This window comes from Halyomorpha halys, unplaced genomic scaffold (assembly GCF_000696795.3).
Source record: "Halyomorpha halys isolate HHAL.00 unplaced genomic scaffold, Hhal_1.1 Scaffold62.1, whole genome shotgun sequence".
NCBI lineage: Eukaryota > Metazoa > Arthropoda > Insecta > Hemiptera > Pentatomidae > Halyomorpha > Halyomorpha halys.
In genome coordinates this window covers 829,089-849,255 of record NW_027116333.1, presented here as the reverse complement: position 1 = coordinate 849,255, position 20,167 = coordinate 829,089, and the positions used below count along the sequence as shown (strand labels likewise).

The 20,167-nt window shown below is 31.3% G+C and overlaps 2 protein-coding genes across 6 annotated transcripts in view; one reads left to right on the top strand and one right to left on the bottom strand.

Annotated features, from left to right (window-relative positions):
• Nucleotides 1-20,167, bottom strand: part of LOC106692590 (diacylglycerol O-acyltransferase 2-like protein 6) — a 39,858-nt gene that overhangs the window by 13,311 nt on the left and 6,380 nt on the right. For 2 of the 4 annotated variants that reach the window (XM_014438628.3, XM_014438629.3), the window contains exons 1-2: nucleotides 12,628-12,738; nucleotides 5,480-5,567 (exon numbers count right to left, since the gene is read on the bottom strand). The exons of 1 other annotated variant lie outside the window; for it this stretch is intronic. In XM_014438628.3, the coding sequence (XP_014294114.1) occupies nucleotides 5,480-5,492 (13 nt within the window). In that variant the 5' untranslated portion in view covers nucleotides 5,493-5,567; nucleotides 12,628-12,738. Of the gene's footprint in view, nucleotides 1-5,479; nucleotides 5,568-12,627; nucleotides 12,775-20,167 lie in introns of those variants that run through there. One more of the 4 variants, XM_024362658.2, reaches the window with a different exon arrangement.
• LOC106692591 (2-acylglycerol O-acyltransferase 2) overlaps nucleotides 1,174-20,167 on the top strand; it is a 33,063-nt gene continuing 14,069 nt past the window's right edge. Inside the window, exon 1 of one of the 2 annotated variants that reach the window (XM_014438630.3) lies at nucleotides 1,174-1,243. In XM_014438630.3, coding sequence (XP_014294116.1) covers nucleotides 1,230-1,243 — 14 coding nt within the window. In that variant the 5' untranslated portion in view covers nucleotides 1,174-1,229. Of the gene's footprint in view, nucleotides 1,244-18,767; nucleotides 18,809-20,167 lie in introns of those variants that run through there. The other variant, XM_014438632.3, reaches the window with a different exon arrangement.

Here is a 20,167-nt window from a genome sequence, read left to right as displayed (position 1 = left end):
TATATATATATATACATGCATGTTCTTTATTTGTATGTATTGAGTTTTAGATAAAAAATAACAATAACTTCCATAAATTCAGGCATTCGCCCCTTTAAATATATGTCAGTTTCGCACCACTTTTCATTTTTAGCTAAGCTGACTATAAACACACAGAGACCATTTTGTGAAACCTGGTTATTTCGACCCAGGGGACCTTAAAACGTGTATTTCTGTTGAAAACCGGAATTCGGAATTTTTCACGTTCGCAATACTTCCTCTTCAGATATATTTCCTATATACGTAAATTAAAGTAAAAATGCTCGCTACTAATAAGAATACAGCCAGCCGTGGGCATCAAGTGAAATATTAAAGAAAAATATTCAATAAATGATTGGTTAGAACTTACAGCTCTTGAAACGACGCAACTGGGTGTCTTGCTAAACTAATTGGGCAAAACAGATGACGATTTTCAAAGCTAAGGTTACTTTCACTTCTGGAATCTTTGCTATCTTAAGATACACTGAACACAAAGACAAAGTAGAAGGTAGTTTTTAGGTAAATATTACAATATATGATCGCTCCAAGGCTCATATAATTTTATCGTCATGGCTCTTTCTGCATATCTAGTCTAATTACCAATAAAAAATAGGTTTTATTCAAAAAGGTATGAAATGAACGTACCATAAAGAAAAAACAAGGATTAACTAAAGAACTTGAGCTACGAAAGCAGATATTAACAGTTTTACGAAGTACGGAGTAGGCATTTAAAAATTCCTTTGTTTCCACCTCCTTGGCAGAACTTTCAAAGTAAATCATAATTTTCCCAAATTGTCCAATTATTTGCAATTAGCAGGTGTTCTTAGAATATATATATTACTTAACCTTTATTAGTTTAAAGATTAACTGCAACTCATGGGTCTCAATAAAGTTATTAAAAATAATGCGTCATTATAATTTAATTAAAGCAGATAGGGCATATATGAAGATTAATCGGCCAAATTGTTAGATACGAGATACTGGGCATTCATCGCTGGTGTGCAGTCACTGATAATGTTTATTGCAATATGAAGGAGAATTACGTGTAAAATAAATCCCATTAAATCATTTTTATCTTTTGTGATAAGCCCATGTTACAACCCAGTATTCTCTAATAATCACTTACCCTGTCGAATAAATACACTACCTGCAGCTTCAATTTGTGGTCCGAAGACCACAGGTGTTCAGTGAGAACATTATAGTACAAGAGCATGGTGGAAGTAAAGTAAGTTATTTCACCCCAATATTTGATTATTTTAACGAAAACTTTGTATAATTACTAGTCGGAATTGGTGAGCCTGCCAAGTATAAGTAGTGGAAATAAAAAATGGCAGCTGTTTCAAGCGTTGACAACGTTGAAAAAAAGGAGCTTAATATCTTTAAAACTATCTGCAATAATAGAAAATCATTTAAAGTAGAATAAATTTGCTAAAATATGAGCTCTAATAAAGCTATTTATGATCAATAGTCCCCGAGATAGAGTGCTTTAAAAACAACATTTCATAACAAAATAACGAAAAATCGGTGAAATGTTGCTTTTTAAAACACTGTATCTTGGGGATTACTGAACCTAAATAGTTCTATTAGGGTCCATACTTTAGCAAATTTACTTAACTTTAAATGATGTGCTATTAGTTTTTCTAGTACGACAGGTAGATGTAAAGATATAGAGCTCAGAATGAAAATTAATTTTTTTTCAACATTTTTAAAAACAGCCACGATTGTGTATCACCCTAACTATAGTTGGCAGATTCATCAATTTTGACCAGAAATTGTAATTGTAAATTAATAGTTTTCATTAAAGGTTTATGGTTTATTTTCTGCCTTAGAAGTCCTAAAAATTCTACGTGTTGGGAGTCACTGATCTAGATTAAGGTCTAACATGGAATCCTCAGCTAACGAAGTCAGCGATACTGTGTAATGTTTTATTGTCAGTAGCTGTAAGAGCTACCCATTAGAATCTAGAAGGCCCCATTTCACGTAATAAATATTTATATTCCAAGTAATATCACGACAGTGAGAAGATATGGCAGTGCTTGTGTATGAAGTGTGCCTTCAAACTAAATGCCAGGCACTCCTTTACTTTTGAATCGCTGGTTTGATTTTAGTGGACTGCATAAATAGTGATAAATAAAACATAATTAATTTAAATGAAAACTCTATTGCATAAATTACAGTTGAAATAGGGGTTGGCCGAAACAACAGGTTTGTTAGTGAATTTTGAATAATGGGTCTATGATTGAATGACGATGATGATGATGGCTGAGTTGTATAGATGGGTGGACTTACTCCATGGCTCGGCTTTCGTCTCTTCTTTTCTTGATTACCTCCCTTCTTCTCCTCTGTTCCAGGAGCCACTTCAAAGTGTCTCTACTCACTCATTTTCTTGTAGAAGATAGATGACGAGTGGCTGCCTCTGGTCCAGGCTCGCTAGCGAGTGTGAGTGTTTTTGTTTTCTCGGCCACATGGGGCTCTATGATTGTGGTTGTTTCAATTCTTCCGTATGAACGGAACATTTTTTCTACGCGCTTATAGCAAACCAAGCCCCGCTAAAAATTGTACTTGAAAAATGAATTACATAAACTGATAACTAAATACAACTTGCGCCATATGTAGTTAAAAATAGGGGACATTTAATAAGGGGAAATTTATAATTTATAAGTTGTTTCTAATTTAGTTGTTATAAGTAAGGTGTGCTAATTTACGGTCAAGACTTCTAAGTTTAGTTGACGCTGATACGCAGATAGTACTACTGTCAGGTGAAGCCAGATAGTAAAGTAAGCTAGTACTGCCATTACAGCGAATGTGATAGTTTACAAGATGTTAATGGCTGTGACAGCTGTGTTTAGTACGATTACTTTCACCGTAGGCCGTGATGTTAAGATTCTACAAAACATTTTCTATAAGTAACTTTTTTTTTTTTTTTTTTTTTCGTACCCTCCATTAATTAGGAAAGAAATTAGGGGTACATGAGATATGTAAGTATAAGTTAGTATCCTTTTTCTACCATAGGTAAACTATCTATAAGTAACAAAAGGTTAAGAACGTTATATCAGAGCATATTGGAGCATATCAGAGTGTTTGGTCAAGAACGTTGTGGGTTCAAATGGGATTCTAACCAATAGTCAGTCAATGTTCATTCCCTGGAGGCTTCGAGAAATAAGTTTTGATATTCCCACTCTGGGGCTATTGGGTCTTCAGTGGAAGATTTTAGCAAAAAAAAAATTTACAATCGAAAGATTTGATTATTATTCGATGTATAGGATCAATATATAATGGTTAAAATATAAACCTAAACAAAATTTTTTTTTGTTCTGTGTAATATATAACTACCACGATGCTCTAACATATCAAACAATAATTAATGCCACAAGGCTGCTATCATAATTAATACTGTGATTTATGCCACAAGGCTGCTATCATAATTAATACTGTGATTTATGCCACGGGCGTGTGATTTTGAATACAACAGGAAGGACGCGGGATCTCCTAACAAAACGTGGGTTAGAAACTAAAGAGTAAAGGTTATCATTTTGTGAATAAGAATATTTTTATTACATAGCTGTGCCCAAATCAAGTGGTTCAATATTGAAAAAATTGTGAAATTATTAGTAATTACTCAGCAATTGTAGATAACCACAGTTTTTTCAATACACAGACACATGTTTAGAGGTAGACAAAAATGTCTTTTCGCAAAATATTTACCCGTACCTATTAGTTTCTCATCCATTCATATATAATATATAAATATACAAATTCATCATATCATCCAAATTTTAACCTTTTTAAACAATTATAAAATTATTTGGTGTCTCTAATCGCACGATATTCCTTGACGCAAAATCCAATACAATTATTATTTCATGTATCTCTACTTATATTGACATATTTTTTTTTCCATTCGGCTATAATGATAAATTATTCTTATTTCAAAGAAGTATTATTATTACAAAAAAAAATTAATAATAGTAAAAACATCTTCGATTAGGCGAGAAATTACATTGCGTTTTATACCCATAATTAGAATAAATCTAGATCCATTACAAACCACATTTGCAATTTCAATCAATGGCATAATTGAGCTCCTATTCTACTAATCATTACCCGTTTATTGGATTCTGTATTTCTTGGGAATCTCAACTCAAATTATTTCTCATATTTAGATTCAAAGGGTAAAACCTAAAGGAAATATTTTACAATACTTATTTTTAGATTCTGTAAGAAAAGTGATCACGATTCTTTCAAATTCACTTTCCACAAGATCTGAACTTAATTCAAAGAAAATTCTTGGAATCATTTTTCATCAAACTTTGTTTAATAACGCTATAAAAAGGTTCATTGAATATATTTTTACGAGTAATTAAATATTGATAGCAGTATAATAAGAATTTAAGATATTTTTATTTTATTTAATAAACAAGGCGATTCTTTATCACCTATCTTATTTAATCTAGCACTAGAATATAAGTGAATATAATTAAAAGTGTGATGAATACCGAAAAGGAAAAAGGAAAAAAATTGGTGATCCTAGGGAGTAGTGGCATGCGCAAACCCCAGCGCACTACCCCATTGCTCCCGCACCCCGTATGGCAGAGATGGCAAGTGAGGGGGATTAAAAAAAAAAAATAAAAAATAAAGAATACCGAAAAGGGTTTAACTTTGGGTGGTAAAACACCGGTGCTTGGGTATGCTGATGATTTGGTATTATTGGGTGAGGACAAGAAAACTATAGAAATACAACCGCGATAATAAACTCCAGTAAGGAACTAGGTCTTGAAATAAATACCGATATAACAAAATACATTGTTAGAAATACAAACGCGAGCAATTAAGGTGATATAGATATAGGAGAAAATACGATGGAACAGGTAGATAGGTTTAAATATCTAAAAAAAAAACGAGATTGATGAGGAAATAAAAGCGAGGTTGAAGGCGGGAAATACTTGTTATTTTTTAATTTCGAAACTATTATCCTTCCCACAGTTCTTTATGAATGCGAGACGTGGCCTCTTACGCTAAAGGGTGAACAGCGCCTTAAGGTTTTCGAAAATTACGTAAAATATTCGGACCGAAAAAGGATGAATTAACGGGAGAATTCAGAAGACTACACAACACTGAATTAAGGGAAATGCACCCGGTAAATATAATTCAAGTTATAGCATTGCGGCGTATAAGATGGGCATGTAAGGTTGTAGGGCTTAGTAATGAGCGGATCCTTAAAATGTTAATAAACACAGAAAAACGGCCGAGGGGTAAATGGGAGGATTTCGTTAAAACTGATTTAGTAGAATTTGGGGGCTAAAAGTGATTTAGTAAGGTTTGGAGGGGCATCACTGGAAGGATGTATGTAGAGAGCGATTGATGGTATCGGTATTGAACCTTCGGGTTTGTTAGGCTTCAGATATGAATATTTTTAATTATTCTTACCTTATATGGAGTATATAGTAAGGGAATGTATTACCATCGCGCTTCATGTTTTGAAGTCAAAATAACTTAGTCTTGCAAGTGCCTGTGCATGAGTCTGTCCAAGGGCGTCTCCAGGACCAGAACTAGGGGGAGCATGAGTTGTTCAGGTTATTACACGAAAAAAGAGAATGAAACAAAATTTTAAGAAAATTATATATAATGAAAAGAGTGATTTATTAGTTATTACAATTATTTGTTCGAAACAAAAATTTTATTAAATAAATATTTTTTTCACTTTTAGAGGGGGTGTTTTTTTCTCTTTTATTATATATTAAATTTAAACTTATTTCAAAAACCATAAAATAGGCAATTCCAACAGAGTTATTGGAGCAGTACAGCAGTGCCCGTTAGTATTATAGGCAGAGCTTTCTGATTAGATAAACTTCAGGATTTCGTCTAAGAATAGTACAATGCCACATTCATTCATGTACATTCCTTCACTGAAAGGAAAAGTTATAATTAAGAAAAAATAGTAAATCAATTAATTATTCATAAAACCAGTTATTCGTTCCGTTAACATTTAGTTGATAAAATATTGCTAAGTAATCACTTCATCGAACGGAATATTCAATGAATATAATTAAAACCTTAATTTTATTCACTACTTTACGCTAAAATACAACATGAACTCAATTTTTAATTTCATACTACTAAAAAGCAAATTTTTGCATGAATATCGATATTATAATGTTAATTTACAATTCGAAGGTTTAATTATTTAAATTATTTAGGTATTGAATAAATGGATAATTAGTTCAATATTAACTGCTGAAGAAGCACTAATTTTTATATCCGTTCTTAAATATATCTAGAAAACTTTGAATTGACTTGAACTCGTCATTCCCCCCCTCCAACAGACTTGGTCGATGTACGACGACGTTACAATCTCTCAAGGTGAGATCATAATACCATTAATAAGTAGTGAAAATCTTGCCTTCCTCACCCACCCTCACCACCCAATTTTTTCGAGGTACTCTAATAATAGTTAAAGGGAATCTTGCCTCCCTTACCCACCAGCTTATACAGTATATAGGGTCATCCTTATCTTACCTAAAAAAAAATTAATTATATAGAGCTATATTGCAGCTAATTCTTATACAGTATAGGGTCTTTCTTATCTTACATTGAAAACAATTACTACTACTGTTTAAGAAAGGCGCCCCCTCTCTTCTGAACTGAAATTCATTATGCCATCTAGTGGCAAAGTGGTAGGAGATCTGGGCAGCCATCTTGATCCCCAATAAAATAGGGGTAAGAACCAATAGAGTAGCCATCTTGACCTGTACAGGAGAAGAAAAGGACAGAACTCTTCAAGAAGGTCTCTTCTTGTAAGTCATGAGGGAGTAAATCCTTACACTCAGGCGAGAGAGGCGGCGGCGGCGGCAGGAGGATGAGGAGAAAGAACCTAGAGGGAACCCTTATTTCATCTTCATATTCACACCAGAACCAACCTTCAAGCCTCAAGAGTATCAAACAAGTAAAATCTAATATTTAAATCAATTAATGTAATGAAACCAAAACTATCACTAACAAACTAACCATATTGTAACTATTTTGTTCAGAAAACTTATAAAGAGAGACTAGAGGTATTTTATTTTAAAAGTATATGATATCAATTTATTATAAATACAGTCTACTCCATCATTACCAGCAAATTACAAGTAGTTCTTTATTCAAACCAGCCATACCAGCACATAATAATTAATTTGGGTAATATCCCCCAACTTTTACTCAGGGGAATATCTAAATTAAACAACTACCGAATAGAACAATCATTAAAAATTTATAGCTCTACATTTGTACGCATTCTTACTTACGATTCTTACTTTTAGCTATGATATAGCTATATATACTTAAATTTTTTCGAGGTACTCTAACAATAGTTAGAGGGAATCTTGACCCCCCACCCACCCCCTTGTACTGCATATAGGGTCTTCCTTATCTTCCCTCGAAATAAATTAATTATATAGAGTAGCTAAAAGTAAGAACCGTAAGTAGAATATGAGAATGTTTTCAAGGAACGATAACAAAGACCCTATATGCTGTACAAAGGGGTGGGTGGGGGAGGCAAGTTACCCTCCAACTATTATTAGTCTAATGATCTCACTTTGAGATATTGTAACGTCGTCGTACATCGACCAAGACCAAGTCCTTGAAGTTTAGGAACAATGAGTTAACTCCAATTAAACGTTTAAGCTAATTTAAATTAATACAATTTGATTTAATCAATGGTTGATTAACGAACCAAATTTCAATAATGCAAACACTATACCAATAATTAAAAAAATAAATACTAATAAGTAGTTACCTTATTTGTAAAAATATAATTTCATATATGACTATTCTCTTCATTAGTCCACATTTAAAATACAATAATATGAATTTTTGTCAACTTTGTTAAAATAGACATAACATGTTTAAAGTAAGAAGAACTTTTTTTAAACTTTACTCTTACACTATTTCTAAGGTTAATCTGATAATGCAGGTAACTGGAAAACTACCTCCGTGTATACTATATATAAAATACCTCCTAATGAAGCAATGGCCCTGAAACGTTGTTTACTAATAATGTGAATTTTTTATTATAATACAAAAATTTCAATGGACGATTTTTTTTCACTTTAACTCATTAAAATATCTACAACTCTTCCTGTGCTTGACCTTAATTATTACGTTGATTTAAGTAATTTTTTTCAAAGACAACTTTCCTCGATTTATCAAATGTTAGCAAAGGTGTTTTCACATGAAATCTTGCTATTTGGTGATTTTCAAGAGCAATGTTAGTACATGAAGGGAACAGGAAGATTCAGTTAATAAAATTCCAATACTAAGTTTCCCGTTGTTATAAAAGAAAACTTCGTAGTTATTTATAATGATTTTGACCTTGTCTGCACTATCTGAACAATAACGAAAGTGCTTTTCATAAGCAATAGTATAAGAATGTTAAAAACATGGAAGGAATTTTAATATCATCTTCTGTTCAACATTAATGACCTTGATTCTGCTCATATATTGGATAATATTGACAAAATCTTTAGGTGCATCTACACGTTTGTAAAACAATTAAAATTCGCGCATGCGCAAGTGTGTGGATGGGTTACTTGTATTGGGTGTTTCAAGTTGGCATGAATTTTTCACATATAAATATAAATTTGGCAAATGAAAATTTGTCCGAACAACTATAAATTAATTTATTTTAGCAAATATCATGGAAATTACTACTTCTACGAAGACAAAGGTTAAATTACTTTATAGTATATCGAACTACCTTTAATTTGAGTGCTAATAGACATCTGTACGTCAAATGGTTTTTGAGATATAAATTTTTCTGAATAAATTCACTAACGACTGATCTTTCAGTACGTTTTGTATAACATTTTTATGAAATATTGCTTTTTTAAAAAGCTATATCTCAAGAACTATTGAACAAAAATAGCTCTATTAAGGCTTATATTTTAGAAAATTTACTCTACTTTAAATGATGTCCTATTAGATTTTCTATTGTTGTTGGTAGTTTTAAAGATATAAAGTTCAGAATGAAAAATTAATTATTTTTAATGTTTTGGCACAGCTGCTATTTTTTATTCCTCCTACGTATACTTGGCAGACTCATCAATTTTGACGAGTAACTATACATAGTTTTCAATAAAGTAATCAAAAATTGGGGAGAAATAACTGCCTTTTTTCTCCTCTTGGGCTCTTGTACGAACTACTCACTTTTTGTACCATTAGAAAAATCTAATTTTTAACACTGGACATTCGTCTAAGTTGAAAAACGACCAAAAATTGAGCAACAAACTCATTGTTGCAGACCACTCAATTTATTTTAACCAAAGAGTAAGCATTGATAACTAATACTAATATTTTTTTTTAATATTTCTTATTTATATAGGTATGATTATTATTTTTTAAAAAATGAATCAATTTTAATAAAAAAAAACCTCACAAATACTGAAATCAAACAAAAACCTGCTGATAACTAAGGAGGTATTGCAACAATGCGTAATCCATGTTTATATTCTGTCTACATAAACGAAAAAGTCCTTGACACTGCACCTTGAAGCCAATGATCCGGTTTTAAAGAAATCTTTTCCATTTAAATAAAATTCTGTTACCACTTCAATGTATATTTCTGATCAAATAAAATAAATAAATCTTTTACGTTGCGTCTCATTATAGAAAAAGAAATAAAATTTTGATGGAGATTTTGTTGTTGCAAGCTAAAAGAGTAATTAACAGTTGGTAATATTGAAAATGATTGACCAGCTATAAAAATTATAATAAAAACAGGAAATCTAATTGAAATAGCTTAAGACTTTAAACATATGTGTCTCATAGTACATATACATAACAGGGTAAATATGCGATACAACACGAGGAGGCCCCTCACATCCAGACTTAAAATAGCACCCTTTCAGAATGGATAGTTCATATATAACATTAAACATAAGAGGTAACCTTAAAATACCAAAGGTAGTAAAAGGTAAGACCCAACACGAATTACTTTTCTTTTTCACAGTAATGCAATTATTAATTCACTTTTTATTTCTGTTTTAGAGGGATCGGGAAAAAAAAAAAAACAAAAAAAAAAACAGGGTAATATCGATTTCTTTTCCGGCTCTCAGGAGCCATGGAATTTGAGGAATGAGGTATCAATAGACTGGGAATTTCATGGAGAAGATAATAATCTAAATTTCGAGAATTAAATTCTTAATTGAACTTTAGTAAAAGTTATTAAAAAAAAGAAAGTGGGATGTTTCAAAAACTTTAACAGAGGTAAATCGGTTTCGGGTAAACACAGTTCAAATTGGATTTTAAAGATTTCGACGCAGACATCAATACTCGAGTTAGAAGACAAGACGAGTTAAGATCCTACAACTAATTTTAATCTGTCCATCTGTGCTTATACAACACGACTAATTATTAAATTTTATTGCTTCAGAGCTTTTTTTTAGCCCCCCTCCCAAGAAAAAATTCTGGATTCGCCCCTAATTTGTGTAAGAATTTTTGAGCCTTAATTACCAGTTTTATTAGTTAAAAAAAAAAATCTAAACATGAATTCATAAAGTGATTCTTACTGATTTTTTAAATTTAGTGGTCCAGAATATAGCAGAACATAGCCAAAAGTCGAAAAATTAATTTTAAACATTCAAAACTTGATTCCTAACAACACATTTTTAGATAAGGAAACAATAATAAACAGATAAAAGAATTAACTCTTCTAAGGTATGGAAGGGATCAAATTTCTAATATAAACCATTTTTCATTTATATTTTTCACATATACCGGTTAAATACGTTTGTGCTATTAGTGTTACTTTCACTTATCTACATATGGAATATACAGTAAGTCCGAATTACTTGTTTTGAGTTCCCCTGAGTCCAAATAACCTAGCCTCACAAAATAGACTGTGCTCAGTATCTCTGTGTGTGGTTGGCCCAGCTCAAAAACGAAAAGCAGTGAGGAACTGAAATTTTATATTTAAGGTGGGTTCATGCCTGGGGTATGACAGTTACTTTTCCGATAAAATTTCCATTTTATAAAATTGATTTTTAACATTTATCCGATTTGCCCGAAAACATCAAATTTTAATTAAACTTGGTACATCAGGGTACATGTAATTAAGTGATATTTAATATCAGATAGGTCGAATCCTCATTAAAATATTTTGACAGGGATCGAATATGAATTTTTCCAAAAATATTGCTCAGAAATACCTTTAATTTTACAAAAAACAAAATTATCAAATGAGAGGTTTGAAGTTTGCTAAAAATATTTTCGAAAATGAGTTGAAGGTTATTTTGAAAAAACAAGAACATGAAAGGTGTATTCCATCATTTAGTTATTTCATCTAATAAATGTCTTCTGATAAAAAATTTCAGCTCGATTCTGACGGATATAGTAGTCTCCTAGAAAGATTAAAATAAATGAAACAGCTTCAGATATAGCTTAATCGGAGTCACGGGAATGTTGAATTATCATGTCTTTATTTAGGTATTATTAATTTTTAATATTATATAACAATATTACATTAAATACTTTTCCTCTTAAGCTATCATTTATCACAGCTTCTGTTACATATTTTATGTTTCTATTTATCTCTTAAAGTAATTCCCGAATCAATCTATACTTTTGGCTATGTTTTCCTAAATTTTGGGAAAACTGTCCGACTGGTCAAGAGTTGCTTGTTTTTGTTGAGTGGTGTAAAACATCCCTGGACATCAACGTTATTAATTTTTAGTTTATTTTTTCTCACATTTGTTTTATTATAATTTTTTTTTCTATTTTTCGTCCGTTTGATTTTATATTGGAAATATTGATATATTGTCGGATCAAGAGTATTAGTGATCAAGAGGTATCTGAAGTATAGAGGTTCAATAAATAACTTTAAATAACATTAAACACAGACGAATGTTTAATTTTTGGGGGTCACGAACACACCTTCTCCTTTAAAACCAATAGGCCATGTTTCTAAGCACAGGGTGTCCTGCAAGGTCTAGATCCGCTTCTGTAGACAATACATGGTGCGGAAATAGTAAAACATACTAATACAGAAAGCATCGCATTGTTAAGACTCTGGTCGGGCCTCATAAAACTGTTGATATAGGATGTACTATTTCTAGTTTGTATAAATGCATTAGATGACTTTTTCAGAAACTAAGGCTTTGCTAAAAACCTTGTTCTAACAACCTATTAAATAATTGGTTTTTGTTTTTATAATTTTAACTCTTTTTATTTATAGTAAGCAAATATTTTAAATTAAAAAAAAAAAATTCAAACTAATGAAATAAAAAGTAACTAATATTTGGATAAAAATCGCTTACAAATAGTTAGGATAAGTGCTTTATTTTGGCATAATAAAAATAAGAAAATTGTTAAGGAAGACTAATAAGTATTTACAACCTTGTTACAACCATGTATCCTATTACAGGTTTAATGCCACTGAGAACCAGAGCTTGGAAAAAATAAAATAAATATTTATAAATATCTTCTGTTATATTTATTTATTTATAAATATCTATGAATTTAAAATTCTACCTAATTCAATAAAACCTAATAGCTTCTTAATTCCTATTTCAAATCTGATTTTAAGAAGTTTTCAATTCACATCTTAAATATTTCAAGTACAACCAATAACCTTACCTTGTTATCAATGATAACGAAGAACATATCTCAAAAAAGGATCGCCAATAAGCTCCATCGAGGTGCGAAGGATGTAGGAACTGAGAGTAATAATAGCCAACCTTAACTGAACTGAACAGGCCACAAGTTGCATCATCAGCTTGCTACGTCACGAACCCCATGGTGGGGGTATCTCATGACGTAACGCCATTCAGGTCTCGATAAGACTAGTCGAAGAACACAAGAGGAGAAAGGAAGAAGTTATTCCACCCCTAATTTTAGATTAAATTCATGAAAACTATATATATTACAGTTGGAGGACAAAATTGATGAAAAATGGTGGGTGGCTTTCTAATAATTTTAAAAAAAATTGAGTTTTGACTTCATTAACGTAAAGGAACATTTCGTGTTATTATTTCAGTTTTGAAATATTTAGGGTTGTTTGGCTTCTTGAAGTTTGTTTTATTCTGGATAACCCTAAAATTTCGCTTATTTTCCATTCGGAAAATCATACCTTAGAAACTACCTGCAAAACTAAAAACGCCATGGAACATTGTAATGTTGAATATTGTAAGTTAAGTAAATATTCTAAAATATAAGCTATAAAAGTAATTACGTTCAATGGTTTTAGAGATACAGTTTTTCAAAAAGCTATATATTTTTTTTCATATTACGAGAAATAAATATTCCAAAAGTTTTTTTCCGAACAACGAGACATCAACTTTTTGCGAATTTAGTTTGGTGAATATAATTGAAACTGCTTCCCTTACTCCTGTTGGGACTCCTCAATAGAGGATAATGAATATCTGAAGGACATTCGTTGGAGTAGTAGTCTCCAAGTTATTTACAAAAAATAAATTCAAAGAATACTGATTTTTCATTATTGGGAAGAAAATGTTGCTTTTTGAAAAACTGTGTCTCGGTAATGTTAACAGCTCTATTATGGCTCATATTTGATCAAAACTGCTCTACTTTAAATGAGGCTTATATTACGATTATTAGTGTTGTAGGTAGTTTATAAGATATGGAGCTTCGATTGAAAAATTAATTTTTTGAAACAGCCACCATTTTTTATTCTCCGCAACTATGGTCGGAAGGGTCATCAAAGATATTGATCTGCTGGTACCGTTGACTGCTTTTGCGCTGTCTATTCATTCAAGTCAGCTTACAACACAAAAACATCTTTTGCTGTCCAAATCAGAAAAAAATTGAGAAACACTTAGGAAAAATACTATTTGAATGATTTTGCAAGGGTTTTCGGTAGGAATAGTATAAACCATGACGAAGTAAACAGGATTGACCAGAAATATATTCCTGCGTCATATACGGGATTTTTGCGGATACACGGGATATACGGAATTTTGCGAAATATAAGGGTCAGCGACAGCCTAATTGTGTTTAATTAAAAATTGACAAAAGCATACTTTCCGAAAGAATTTTTTAAGGTTTTGAACGACTCGAAATTTAGTTAGAAGGGTCAGCGACAGCCTAACTGTGTTTAATTAAAAATTGACAAAAGCATACTTTCCGAAAGAATTTTTTAAGGTTTTGAACGACTCGAAATTTAGTTAGAAAACTAAATTTGGTTGGAGTTAGAGAAGTACCTTTAGCAGACTAAATTTTTTTTCCTCGTCTGTATTATTTTTTTGTGTGATTGTTTTTGGTGGATTTAGAGGTTTCTTGCACCTACACATCCTCTATCAATTGAATAATTTTGTCGTTTACTTGGTTTCCAGGTATAAGGCGTACAATGCCCTTGCACTGTTTTGTAAACTGTAGGTCAAAAACCTTGAAAAAATATTTCATATTCGCACACTTAAAATGTATAAATTTGATAATAAGCTAAGTATATTGCTATTTGAAAGGTAATATTCTTCTATGATTATTAATGTTATTAAGTCATTTTATCATTTTTATGTCTAAAATGCGACCATAGTTGTTGTTGGTTGGGGCTTTTGGGCGTAAAACCCTGAAGTTATCAACGCCCACGTTTCTCACTTTATAATACTATTTCAAGATTTGAAATTCTTTAATTGCTAAATAAGTTTGAATAATTACTTGTTTTAGAATTTTTTAATATATATGAAAAACTTTTGGATTTAGATCTTATTCAAAAGATTATTCCTTTTTAAGAAAATTAAAACCATATCTATGTTTTTTGGTCATCATTCAGGGCATCCGAAACACTCGGTCCCACTCCTAATCTACGTAAGTTCATGGAATAGAAATGATATTCTTCAAATATATGACTGACTGTAAGTACACTGTTGCAGTATTGACATTTTGGCGGTGGTTGCGTATTGATCAGATAAGCATGAGTTAAATTCGTATGACCTATTCTCAATCTGGCAATAGCTACCTCCTCCCTGCGATTGGAACGGTTTGATGTGGTCCATGGTTTAATAGTTTTTAATTTGCTTGGCGGGCTTTTATTCCGCATGGCTTGCCAACTAGCTAATATTTCATTTTTCATCGGGAGACTTATTTCTTGGGGTGTCAGAATGGCCGCGCCCCTACCCGGAAGGGCAAGTGCTTGTTTGGCTGCAACGTCCGCCAGTTAATTTCCAGCGATCCCCACATGACCCGGCACCCATATAAAGAAACCAGTTTTTCCCAAGTTTTCTAGCATATTGGTGTAATTGTGTATTTTTATGATTACCGATGCGACCATAGTGACGGAGCTCTTGTGCTAACTTTACGTTTTTTCATTTTGCAAGATTTTAAAAATTAATAATATTGAATTTAATTTTGCTTTTAAATCAAATTTTTTACAAGGTAATTGAATCTAATGTAAAAAAAACAAAACAAATAAAGTAAAATAATACTTGTATGATAAAATAACATATTTAGTTTATGTCAGGGAATTTTTATAATTATACCTAATAGCCTATAAATCTAATTATATTATTTCTGTTTATTAAAAAAAGTTATGTAATGTTTTCCTTATTATAAATTTATATGTTCAGACGCATGTTGTCCATGCAATCCTATAAATATTTAGTTTAATTGAATATCGTTTAATGTTGTTTATGTTGATAATGATATTATATCGGATTATAGAATTTAATTCTAATTTCGACTGACTGATTTTAATAATTACTTTGAATTTATTGGTTTTCCTTTTATTTTTGACGCTGAGGAAGTATTGGATAATATATGTGTACGTTAGTAAAAGAAGGTACTAACATCTAATAATTCGAATATGTGGGAGTAATAAATGACATCAGGGCCAATATCCTAATAATAATAGATTTCAAGTTGGAAACTTTTCCAAAGTCACACAATTTTCACTTACTGACCTTGATTTGTGGATTGGAGATAAAGCCAATTTCTGATTACTTTAATGAAATTTATGTATAATTACTAGTCAAAACTGATGAGTCCACCAAGTATTGGTAGGAAGAATAAAAAATTGCGGCTGTTTCAATACCTTAAAAAACATTAATTTTTCATTCAGAGCTCTATATCTTAAAAACTACCATCAACACTAGAAAATCTAAAAGAACATTATTTAAAGGAGAGTAAATTTGTTGAAGTATGAGCCCTAATAGAGATATTTACGTCCAATAGTTCTCGAGATATAACTTTTTAAAAAGCAACATTTCTCAAACATTTACTGAAAGATTAGTAGTTGGTTAATTTATTTTGAGAAACCTATATCTCAGGAACTATGTGACGTATAGATGTCTATTAGCACTCAAATTATAGCTAGTTTAACGTACTATAAAGTCGATTATAACCTCTACCTTCGCAGGAATCGTACTTTTCATGATATTTCCTAAAATAAATTGATTTATAGTTGTTCGGACAATAAGTTTGAGTTTTGAAAAACTTTATTTCAGAAACCATAAGACGTACAGATATCTGTCATCACTCAAATTAAAGCAGGTTAAATTTGTATAAAATAGTTTATAACGTTTATTTTTGTAGGATCAGTAATTTTTATGATATTTGACAAAAGAAATTCACAAACTTTTAGTTTCTAGTTGATCGCATAAAATGTTTGATTTTTGAAAAAATATATCTCTAGATCCATAAGATGCACATATGTCTGCCAGCACTCAAAATAAAGGAAATTTAACTCACTATAAAGTAGTTTACGGCACTTATCTTCGTAGCGGTAGTAGTTTTTATGATATTCACATATGAATATAAATTTGGCAAATGAAAATTTGTCGGAACAACTATAAATCAATTTATTTTAGCAAATATCATGAAAGCTACTACTCCTACGACGATAAACGTATTAAACATAGCCAATTAAACTGGCTTTGATTTGAGTGCTAACAGACATCTGTACGTCAAATGGTTTTTGGGATACAGATTTTTCAAACTAATTCACTAACTACTGATCTTTCAGAACGTTCTGTATAACATTTTTATGAAATATTGAATTTTAAAAAGCTATATCTCGAGAACTATTGAACGTAAATAAGCTCTATTAGGACTTACAGTTTAGCTCTACTTTAAATGATGTTCTCTTAGATTTTCTATTATTGTTGGTAGTTTTAAAGCTATAGAGAGAGCCCCGAATGAAAAATTAATTATTTTTAACATTTTTGAAAAATCGCCATTTTTATTGCTCCTACTTACTTGGCACACTCATCAATTTTGACTAGTAATTATACATAGTTCTCATTAAAGTAATCAAAAATTGGGGTAAATTAAGTGACTTTTTTCTTCTCCCCTTGGGCTCTTGTACTATATCGTTGTATTTGTTGTTTTCGAAAAAAAAAACAAAAAAAAAAACCAAAAACAAAAAAAAAAGACTAGTATAGGCGGAAAACATGAACAACAAATTTTTATTTTTCTATTACTATAAGTTGACTTTTAATGTTTCTTGAAGTGGTAATAACGAATGTAACTTTCCTTTCTTCCAAAAATGCAACAGTTTTACAAAGATAGCAAAGATGCAATGGCAAAATTTTGGGCGATCTTGGCCCTTCCGTCCGAGCCGGGCCTCTGCATGATGATTGAAAATTAAGAACAAATAATAATAATTAAAAATGAAAGAAAATAAGTAAATTACAATAATAATTATATATATTACATACGTAGGGACGTGATGGCCGAGCGGGTTGGGGGGTAGGTCCCAGAGCGCCCGATACTTAACGTTATATTTACTTCTCTGTGGTCCCGAGAAATGAATCTTGACACTCACACCTTGTTTAGTACTTCTCTGGTAGCAACCAGGGGTTGGCAAAGGACCACTAGCTCCCCTCACCTGATAGCAATACCAAAATCCCTTTTCATCCCCCCAACAGATCCGCTACCTGGGACTACATCTGGACATACGACTAGCTTAAAATCCCTGTAGAGACTGAAAAAAACAGGAAACAACTTGTCGATTCCGACTATCACAACACTTACTAGACAGAAGGGTAAAAACATTCAATTAATTACAAAAGACTCATTTACATGACCGTAACAAGGCCTGTTTGGATTTGAAGTTGAACTTTTGGCTCCACTGAACTATCGAATTGCTTTTCTATCCAAACCTTAAAACCCAAAATCCTTTGCCACATCCTTCGTGCTTCTTACTTTGCCACAAATAAAACCATGCATAAGGATTTTAATGTTCCATTTTACTAAATATCAATTCTTCCATGAAAAACTTCCTTACAACCCAAACCCACTTTTTTCTATCCTTGTATCCTCTTAAATACCTGATAATCCTCCTCAAAAAAGAAGATCTCGAAAGCTTTTACTCTGATTGTTATTGTTACTTAACAATAAGTAGATTCTCTATAATATTGTACCTTACAATTGTAAGATAACGCATATCTCATTTATTTGTTTTGTATCTATTTAATACAGTTAGAAGTTTCAATGTATAAATAAAAAAATAAATATATTCAGATAATTTTATATGAAGATTCCAAGAGATAAGGAAAAGCATATAAGTACTACAATGTAAAATATTATGTTACATTAATTGAAAATTGTAAATTCATCGAAATATATTTATTTTCAATTACCATAATTATATAATGGCCAACGAGTCGTCAAAGCTTTCTTAATCTTAAACAGCCGGTTTTCATAGAAAAATTAACTTTTCTCACACGAAAGAATATAATTAAGATTAAATTAGCAAACAATGGATTTCATAACATTTTAATCTTCAACAAAAAATATTTTTCGATTCTCCGGTTTCAGTTTTATTTATCCTGTGAGTCCGAGAACAGCGGTTTGTACGCAAAAAGTAGGTTCAGTCATAATATCTTAAACTCTCTTAGTAAAATGTATTTAGTGCAGTATACTAACATTGTATAATAATACTTAAATACAAGAGCATGGCACATGTAGCAAATTTCACGTAAAGGGCTTATGTTTTTTATGATTGTATATGAAACCTTTCTGGATTGGAGTGGCCAAATTGAGAGAAAATGACAATAGATATAGCAGTTTCTTAAAGCGAAATACATTTACTACTTCTGTTACGCGGTTGACTTAAAATCCGTTGAAAGTAAATTATTACCCGTTTGATTAACACTTCTTTAAAGTCATAGTTTGGCATCTTATCTCTTAACTTTCCTCTCCATCTTCCTCAAAAGAAGCACTTAATACATTTTTTTAAAATTTATTGTCCGAAGTTTCGCTCCACACTGTAGGGCTTCAAAAGGGCTGCTTAAGACGATAGGTTAAACAGACAGATTCAGCATATACGTCTTATTGGCCTCATATATCTACCTTGCTTGCTTATTATGACATGTTCAAAAACCGTTCTTATTTCCTCCTTCATGCAAATATCGATACCTAACGCCATTTAAGTGAGGTTAAGCATTAAGTCTAATTTTTTGCCTTAAAAAAAAGAAATTTTTTCGCATTTTGTTCACCACTGGGGGCTGCGTTGAGTGGATTCGTGTACCCAAAATTTAAATTTCACAAATCTTTTTTTTTTTAATTTTCTCACACCTTGTTTCACTCGATGATTTTAAAATTGTAGAAATAAATAAACGAGTGTATAATTTATAAAATAAAAATTTTTAAATGTTGAAACTACGCATGTTAAGTGATCCTCAATGAGTTCTATTTACTCATAGAGGATTATTCAGCACAAATAGAGGGGGGAAAAAATTTAGCCCTGAGAATGATTCATTACTTGTATCTTCTTTTCTTGTTATATTCTACTGACACTTTTTAACTGCAATTATTTTAGTAAAATTATAAATCCAAGCTAACATTTTCCTGGTTTCCATGTTGGAACTAAGATTAAAAGAATAAACACCACAAAGTACCAAAGTTTCCATATGATTATCTCTTAGTTGTCAAGCTTTTAACCCCAATTGGACTCAGATATGTTACAAAAAGTGTCAGCAGTTTGCTGACAATGAATACAAATACCCAAAAGGAATAAAATATAAAAAATATTTTGTCTCATAATTGCAATGGTGGATTATTGCTTGAACGGGTGTTACTGGAAAGAGATGTGTAAACAGTGTTTGATGTTTCACATTTTTTTCGAAAAAGCTGCTATCACACTCCAGGCATTTAAAAACTTTCAACATGTAATTTGAATTTCGTGCGACTGTTCGGTTTCGAGCTAGAATGACCACACACA